This window comes from Atta colombica, unplaced genomic scaffold (assembly GCF_001594045.1).
Source record: "Atta colombica isolate Treedump-2 unplaced genomic scaffold, Acol1.0 scaffold135, whole genome shotgun sequence".
NCBI classification, from domain to species: Eukaryota; Metazoa; Arthropoda; class Insecta; order Hymenoptera; family Formicidae; genus Atta; species Atta colombica.
Window position 1 is genome coordinate 197613 of NW_017259223.1, and position 10271 is coordinate 207883.

Consider the following 10271-nt stretch of genomic DNA (forward strand, 5'->3'; position numbering starts at 1 on the left):
TATATATATATATATATATATATAAGTATGACATATATATAAGTATGACATACATTGAACTTTTTTAAAGCTAAGAAGTTTTATTTTCCAAAAAATTTGGCAAAATTCCCTGATATTGTTTTCAATTCCTGGCAATTCCCTGCTTTCCAATTTTGTGGAAAACTGAGACTTTCTCTACAGTGAGAAAAAAAATTAATAAAGACATATTTATTTGATACAAGAAATATTAATTTGATTTAACAATCATTCATTTTAACGAACAAGTATTTATTTATGATAAGTAAATGTTTAGTTGGCAGTATTGAATTAAATATTTATTAAAATTGATTATATTTTTTCTCAGTGTAGTTTCAAAAATGAAAATCAAAGCAGGAAAAACTGGCAAAGCGACCCTCCTTTGTGACCACGGAAGTGTGGGATAGGAATTATACATCCGTGCTAACCTCCGACCCGTGATTATTCCAATCGCGTAACCTCGCACGCGCGCGCGCCTTCGATTTTCCCATTAACGTTCCACTTAGTCTTTCTTCCGGTGATAACGAGTGGCAGGTCGCAGCCTCGGCTTTCGTCAGGTTCTATCACTTATCTTCAGCAACAACGCCGTTTTTCTATTTATTCCATATAGAGCACGGACTGCATTAAGAAACGATTATGAGAGACTGATGCAAGTACTTGGATCATTATGAGAGACGATTGCCGTCTCGCGACGGCATCTCGATTTCCACATTTCGACTAAGATCCAAGATCTGCAGATGCGATTTCCTAGAATCGATTTCTTCTTCGTGGGATGTGACAAACATAAGTCGGAATTTTGCTCGAAAAGAATTAATGCGAACTTTCTCTCCTGAAAAGATTATTTATTTATTAATGACTTCACCGAAAAGAGTGCACTTTTATCGTAATATAAAATCGTAATATAAAATATAATTCAAATTATAAATAAAAGAAACATGAGTTTGCGTAAAGATATAGCAATTCTTACATTAGATCAACCAAGAAATTAAATGAATAAGCCTGAAATCATTTTTATAATCAGCTTTGCGCAGAAATCAGTTTGCCGAAAACAAGTTTACTCGCAAATCCGTATGTGTAATAAATGCCTTCATATATGTGTAATTTAGTTTTCTATGTAAAAATAATACACTACTCTCTCTCTCTCTCTCTCTCTCTCTCTCTCTCTCTCTCTCTCTCTTTCTCTCTGTATCCACAAAAATGATTTACATTTAAACGTAATATAATGTATCGTTACATGAAAAACTAAATTAATACACACATAAGTATATGAAAGCACTAATTACATATTTGAGTTTATACTACAAATCCAAATATATCATAATTTAATTTAAAGATGCCTTCGTATGTGTATGATATGTGTGATCTAGTTTTCTGTATAAAAATTATAATACCTATTATTATTATACCACATTAATGTTTATTTAAATGTATAGCATAGTGTTATTTGTATACATAAAATTATATCACATACATGCACACAAACATACACGCGCGTGCGAAAATTAATTACACATTTGGATTTTCAGTGTAGAATCTCCGAGGAAAGTCCCGCGGGCTTTTCATACTTGCACGATAGACCTATTGTGGCGTCCAAGTTATTAATTGAAGAGAAAGTCAGCGGAAAATTTAATCATAAAAAATAGCGGACAGAATCGATCGTACGAGGACGTGACGATCTGGGCTTTACGTGCGTCCTCCTAACGGAGGTCGAAGTTCTCACATATATATAACGAATGGGGTGGGTGGTGGTACCTGACGGGGTAGCTATTCTTCATCCTTTTCTCTCTTACTCTGTCCTTCCGCCAGGTACACAGATCGAAGAAAACGAAAGCGTGACCGCGACGGAATCCCCGAATGAAGTCACCTCCCGGAAATCACCGATCGATGTCGAGACTACAGTCGCACGAGCGCGACACGTGCGAGTCCCTCGCCCTTTTTCGGGGAAGCGAAACGCTTTTCGCGTGATGATTCGTTAATCTCGGTAGGTACATTAGCGGGATTCCGGATAATAGCTAGGATAATGTGTCGCGAGGAGTGTCACGGGGACGATCGCGATCTCCGTGAAAATCCCCGAGAGATTGACAATAAAATCTCTAACGCGCGCGAACATCTAAAAGCTTAATCACCGTCGCTAGTGACTTCGCCGAATTCATTCATTTCACCTTAATTGTTCACTGTTCTCTCTTATGTGCAATATAATATTTATAACAATTCTCCGAGGGACTGTCTATTACCGACAATACAGAGTGAGATGCACGTATCTTTCCAGATACGTAAAGCCGATTCCACATAATTTTACCAGGTGATCGATTGTACCTTAGTGAAATGTTCTCTTTACCTACATGAAAAAAATGTTGTATTAACAGCATTAGCCAATAGCAGTTTAATTAAAAATAATCTTATTAACAATAATATTTATTTCGTTAATACTATCGAATTAGATTGCTGGCGATTAATGTTAATTATCATTTTTTCCGTATACATAAATTATTCACACTCATAAAAACTTTCAAGACGATGTAAGTAAATATTTCAGAAAGAGCATTGTTTAAAAAAATTACAACTGGAAGCATATGTTGAGTCCTATCTTAGACGAATTTTTAGATTTGTATATTAGGCTCTTATTAAGATTTTTTTTAATTGATAAGACTTATATATTATATTTTTAATGTGTGTGTGTGTGTGTGTGTGTGTATGTGTATGTGTGTGTGAGTTATATTCTTATTGTCAAATAAATTTATTTTGTCAACCAGAAAATCCTTCTTTCGAAAGAAAATATAAATCCTCAGAACTTAGGAAAAAGCTTCATAAATACAATATCCGCGAAATCGTGACTATAATTAAATAATCTAAAATTAGATTTTCATTGATTGGCTTAATATTTTAGTTATGTGTACCTTTTTATTTTAGTTATTTGTATACATGTAATTCTACCTATTTATATAGATATATATCTATTTATAATCTTCAATGTATATATAGTTTTATAGAAATTTAATACTGAAAGATAATGTTTAATTATTTATTATGTATTAAAAATACTATTATTCAATGCTCTCTAAATTCTTTCGAATAAAGTTTCATTCGTAAGAGTGAAAATTCTGCTAATCTTGAAAAAGAGTAAAATTTTCAATCTTTGAAAGATTGAAATTTCACTTTTTAAAGTAAACTTCCAAAGAATTTAGAGAGCTTTAAGACATTTATGTCTATAAACAGATCGCAAGTATGAGAACGATTTAACAAGGAGACGGTCCACTCAATGGATTTTGTAAGAAAATTCATAAGGAAGACATCAAGAATGCACGATCATAACTGTGTATGAGTGTCCGTGCGCATGTACATGTGTATATCTTCATCCAAGAACGTGTCTCGTCAGGCTATGACGAGAAAAGTCTCTCCTACGCAACGGAGGGTAGTTAGATAGGTAGATAGAAGATCCTCGACCGCAAATATGTCATAATTTATGGCCGACCTCGTCGGAGTGTACTTACATTCGGTGCACCCCAGTATGTCGTCGTTGTCGCTGGCAGGGACACGACCGTTTCTCGGAAGTAGGCGTATAGCGGATGGATTGACAGACTACGTCTGACATGACATTGGTGTTATCACGAACCGTAATGTAGTAACGAGAACGTTAGAATAATGAATGGAAAATTCATTTTCGTGGCACCCGAAAGGCACTGACGCTTCCGAGGAAGTATTAGCTGATGAGTTCCATCCGAATTTTGCTGCGACACATGCCTGCGATTACATAATCTGAGATAACACCGAGGTTATTTAAATCATACTATTAGATACTAAAGGAACAATGGTAATCCAATGTCTTGAGTCAAAAATAATATTTTGTTATTTTTAACTTTCATATGTCAAAATGTAATCAATCCATTTCTATGATTAGACTCAAATAACATTCATATTAATGTATGCATTTAATAAATAATAAACTAAATTTAAGTAATATATTTTTTTAGTCAAACGATTCAACTTCATTGTTTTAGTTAAAAAACGGCACATTAAGTAGAAGCAACGGTGATTTATGGAAATTAAAAATAACTCTAATTATGTATATAAAATTGACACATAAATTTAACAGTAGGAGACGATGAAGAGCGTATCATGTAATAATAATTAATTAAAGAGTGTAAACACAGTGAAATGCAACATATGAAATTTAAAATGTGAATAAAGATAGGAAAACATGAGAATGGTTAAGTACCATACTTACACTTTGGTTTCTGAAGATTCAAATGTAAAATGATGTTTTTTTTTTAAATAATTAATAATAGCATAATTTTCCCATTCAAACATCTATTCTTGAAAATTACGTCTTCGCATAACTTTTAAAAATAGAAACGATGATATTTTATTTTTGCATTCGATAATGTAAAATATTATCTTGCGGGAGGAAAGGAAGGAAGGCAGTAGGAAAATAGAAAAGTTATCGCTGCATGTTTTGTGACAGGAATAAAACCAGCTTCGTAGGAAAATATTCTCAGGAGCTACTTTACCGGGACTGTCAATTTAATAAAAAGCACAGGAGGAAAAAAAAGGAATATGGGTCGTTACATTTTCTGTTGACGGTAATTCGCGCCGATTCTATGACGCATTTTACGGAGAAATCTACGGATTCGTGGAACGGGCGGATAATGAGCGCGAAGAATAATCGCACTCAAGGTAGGTGGACAAAGAACGGCCATTCCGATGTTGTGTTACTGTCATACCTCACTACTCCCGCGTATTTCCACATACATCCTAGGATATTCCGCATGTTCTTCCAACTCTTTCCTAAATTAAAACGCATTACCCCCAGACGAAACGCGTTGCCCTCCCACGCGTAATCCACGCCGGATACGTCACGGAAACTAACTCGTAGAAACAGTATTATAATAACGGATTAATAATAGCTTGCAAGCATATGCATATTATGTTATTACATATTGTATCACATTATAATATTAAACTATGATAAGTGAAAATTAACCGAGAAATGTTCAATGTAAATAAGTGAAGAAGATTATATTTGATCAAAGTGGGTCTTGGTATCTAATAATACTTTTGCATAAATCTAATAATTTCCAGCAAATGCCTCGATTATTTATCGATTTTAAAACACAGTCCTAAATTGAAGCTGGTATACGAAATATTAAAACTTAAATTGACAGATAATTTAAGTCTTCATAGCACCTGTTTATAGCCAGTACTCGCTTTGACCGAATATGATCTTATTCACTTATTTTTGAATATTATAATATTCCCTTTAAAAAGAGAGATTGATATGAATAAAAAAATTAACAATAACAAATTCAATTAGATTAGATGTTACAGAAACTGATTCGAATAAATCAAATAATTAAGGAAAAAGATTTATACGATTAGATAAAAGAATTAAGTTGAAGTAAGGGAGCGAATAATATATATGTAATATGTTTAGATATTTTCTACAAAAATATCTTCTGTGATAGAACATTCTATTTTCTTTGCGGAAGAGATATTAATTTTAATTACAAATATTAAGTGGCGAATATATTGTCGTATAAAATCGTTAAAATTCATTCCGCGTTTTCGAATACAAATGCCGAAGTGGTCGCCTGTATCAGTTTTGGATCTCTGCTTTTTCAACATCGCGGGATGCGAATTTCACCTGTCGCATTATCTTTTCATTATCGCATTATATTTCATATTAACGGCGTGTAAAAGAAACCGGAGGCGATTATCCTGGACTCTTCGGAACAAAGACATGTCCGAAAGATGCTTTACCTGCAAAATGTTCTCGGATTATTAAGTTGCGGTTAAGTGGAAAATGAGAGCAAATTATCTTCAAATTATCTGCAGATTAACATCGCAGATATTATTCGTAGATTTACAACACCTTTACGAATTTACATACGTTGCCCAAAGTTTTAGTTTTACGTTGTACTCGTATATTGTATTCTCTCTGACCATATCAATATTTCATGAAGACCGTATAAAAAAAATGTTATATTTACAATATTAGCCATCAGCAGTCTAATTGAAAATAATCTTGTTAATTTAATGACAATATTAATTAACTAAATAATTACTTTATTAAAACAAAAGCACGACGTGTTTCATTTTAAATAACGACAAATAATGTTAGCTTGTTTGCTGGATTCGTTTCATTATATACTGTCACTAAATTAACAAGATTATCTTTAATTAGACTTCTATCGGCTAATGCTGTTATATAACATCATTTAATAACATCGTTTATTTAGAATCAAACAGTATCATATATCTTTCTTATTATATTATTTAAATGAAATTATATTAAAATTGTATTCTTTAAGTAAACATACTTTCTAAAAGTGAATCAGTGTATTATTATTGATTTCAATACTATACTTATAACTGATATAATTATCTGCGAATATTTATTGTTTTTTAAAAATAATGCAATGATTCACTTTTAGGGGATTTTTCATTTTCTGATTAATTTAAAAGGTTAGACTCAATCTGACGTTTTATCCACACACACACACACACACACACACACACACACACACACACACACACACACACACACACACACACACACACACACACACACAATGGATTTCATCTATGATGTCATGGGTGAAACCCATTGGATGAAACATAGATTAAATAAGAAATTAATAAGAAATTAAGATTTTATCAGATAATGATAAATTGAGCCTTAGAGATTACAATTTTCTGAAGAGTGAAATGCATTTCAATCTGTAAAAAGTCACAACCTCTAAAAGCAGATCAGCGTATTATTACTGAAAAACAGTAAATATTTACTGATGCAGATTACATCATTTACAAGTATAACACTAAATTAAATTCACTTTTAAAGAATATAAATCGATGTTTTGTATACATCAAGCTCTTTTTGTCCTCAGAATTTTAATAATCTAATTAACATAATTTCACGTCGTGATTCATTTTTATCAGTTGACATTAATCTCGCGAACTCTATTTTACGCGAAAGATATAATTCCGTTACGTATTCTTCCTTTTTAATATTAATCCTAACAGGTTCAAGTTACAACTATATTATTTCTCATTATTAATTCAAGGTAGCTTCTACTTCTCTCGTTTTCCGTGAATCCTGTTCTAAAAACCCACGACTTTCCCCGCGGCGAATTAAGGTCCTACGAATCTTCATTCTAAGAACCGCGTTCTACCGATTACCACGAACTCCAGTTCCTATGAGAACGGTGTTCTATCCCGAACAGCATCCGTCACCTCATTGCGCTCGAGGCCTTGGCGACCTTCGGCGAGGGTTGACTATCCGGAGGTCGCGGACACAGTGAGGGAAGAAGAGGGAGACAGAGAGAGAGAGAGAGAGAGAGAGAGAGAGAGAGAGAGAGAGAGAGAGAGAGAGAAGATATCGGAGAATCGGGCGCTGTGTATGAGTCTCAGTTACGTGGGGTCGCGTGGGTGTACGTATGCGTATATATACCCTATTTCTCAGAAGTCGCGATCGCTTACGAGGTAAAGGTAAGGTTGCATGATTCACGAGCTACGTGACCTACAGCACATTCCCTTTTACCTCGCTCTTTCTTTCTCTGGCCGTGCGGGGTACACGCATCCGCGAATACAGAGAGCATTATAGAGATGGAAAAATCAAAAGTCTTTTTACTCCGAAATAAAAAAATTGAATTAAAAATTAGATAGCAGATAACGTAAAAATATTTCTCTCTCGATATTTAAATTTATGTTTAAGGATAAAAAATATCAAATAACTGAAATAACGTAAAAATGAACGTTAATTTTAATGATGAATATAAAAAAAATGAATTCTGTATTAAATAAAGTATCTTTTAAAAGACAGTATAATGTGAATTATACAGATTTTTTAGAAATAAGTAAAAAAAAACTGTTTCAAAGTCCTGAAAAAAAGATATACAATTCATAACAAATAGGAAGTAAAAGTCCTAAACTGGATCTTTAGTACTTAAATATAATTTAATATGAATTTATATATAACATATCTAAAATCCAATTTGACTTTAGGACATTTACTTCCTATTTATTGTGTATTCACATTATACATTGTTTTTTAAAAGATACTTTATTTAATACAGAATTCATTTTTTTTATATTCATTTTTTTATATTCATTAAAATTAAGATTTTATTTCTATGTTATTTGAGTATTATTTGATATTTTCTATCCTTAAATTTATAAATTTAAATATCGAAAGTGAAATATTTTTACGTTATTACCTACAGAGTTGATAATATCTTTTTGAAATTGGATCTAATATAAATATATCCTTGGCCATAGTCATTTAAATTAAACCTAGATTAGAATTGAGATTATAATAAATCGAAATTTAATCAATTAGAAGAAAGAAAGTTAATGTTAAGTTTAATGAACTTTATTTTGATTGATCAAATTTCAATCCGATCTCAATCCTAATCTCAATCCTAAACAGTCTAATACAAACTTTAGTCATTACACTACATTTTAATTATTTACAGCTATCTTTATTTATATTATAGAAATCTTTTGAATAATACAAAAACTGAATTCTAGAACAATAATTTGTTATCATATATTTAAAGAAAATAATAATAAAAAAAAATCAGAATAAAGAAAAATCAAAATAAAATTAATATCGAATTTAGAAAACTTTGTTTTGATTGGCCAAATTTTATTTTAATCTCAATCCTAATTTGTAGTCTGATATGAATTTTATTCATTATACTACATTTTAAATACAGATATCTTTACACAGAAATCTTTAGAATAAATGTAAAAACTGAATTCTAGAACAATAATTTGGCATCATATATCTAAAGAAAATACATATTCGAATAAAAAATTAAATTTTTCCGTTAGCTCTTTTAGATTATAATTTTTACTTCGAAACAACACATACGAGCGCGATCACACGAATGGGGCCTCGATACGTAACGTCGCGAATGGCGAGATGATGCTGTCACAATAATGTCCTGTTAATGTTCCGTAATGCCCTGTAATGTGGCCGCTGACTAAGCCAATTTTGCCGACACGCAGCTCCGGTGTTTGTCTGTGAGTGGGAGAAGCGGCGCGGCGGCGGGGGGGTGGATAAGCTTCTCTCGTTCTCGCGATCGCGATCGCGCGCGCCTGGCGTTTATGCGCACTCACAATCGCTCGCTCATTCCCCATCACGGAATCGCCTCTAATTGGACTTCCAGGTAAGTCACCTGCGTCCATAGGAGTGCCCCGGGAACGATCTATCCAGGCTTCCACCTACGCTTTGTCATGTTTCCTATCTCTTTGGTCGCTCGATCAACCCCGCATACGCGGAGGTCAGCTGTAACGAAAGAGGCACGAAGGTCTAGGGCGTCATAGTTCTGACTTCTGAACGTAATGTTATGAATATTAAATACAACGAAATTTATATTTATAATAATTTAATTATTAATAATAAATTATTAATAATTATTGTTAATAATAATTAATATAACACAATTTAATTATTAATATATTTTTCATGAGCAAACATCAACAATTGGACAGCATTTGTGAAGGCAGATTGTTGATGTTAAAGATTTAAGTAATATGTACAAGGAAAAAACCGATTTAAACTTTTGCTGGTATAAATTTAAAAATAATGTAACATCAAAATAATTAGGTACGTAGAAATCTCAAGTATGATGAGCAATGTTGTCATTTTTATATTCTAGCAATCACTTTGAATTTCTAACGAAATTATTTTGATAGTTCAATAAAATTATTTTTCAGATATCTGAAAAATTTTAAATCTTTTAACAAAATCGTCCTTTCCATGTAAGATAAAAAACACACATTCAATCTAAGTTTAAATTAATCTATCAAAATGTAACTTTTAATTATTTAATTAATAGTCATGATTTATGAATATATACTTGTAGAGTTTCTTCTAATGTTAAATAAATAATATTAACAATAATTTAATTATTAACACGATTTTAACATGTTAATATATTTGTTAATGTTATTAATAAATATGTTGAACAATCAACATATTGAAATGTGTATCAATATTATTAACATATGTGAACAAATTAATATATTAATAATCATATAAAATCAATTAAAATATATTAAATATTCCAAATTAATACAAATATATAGAATGTCAATTACTTTCATCTCCATAAGTTTATTTACTTATTATACATTATTGAATTATAACAAACAGTATCTAAAATATAGCTATTTTGTGCTTTAAAAGAGTTATTTCAAGAATGCGTTTTCAAAATAGCGGAAGTCATTCGGGCCCAATGAGACCGAGGAAT

At 31.8% G+C, this 10271-nt stretch overlaps 1 protein-coding gene across 1 annotated transcript in view; it reads right to left on the reverse strand.

Moving 5' to 3' along the window:
• Positions 1 to 9204, reverse strand: part of LOC108684444 — a 59738-nt gene extending 50534 nt beyond the window's left edge. Inside the window, exon 1 of the mRNA XM_018188763.1 lies at positions 9136 to 9204. Within this exon, the coding sequence (XP_018044252.1) occupies positions 9136 to 9204 (69 nt within the window). The remainder of the gene's footprint in view (positions 1 to 9135) is intronic.
• Between the last annotated feature and the right edge of the window lie 1067 nt (positions 9205 to 10271).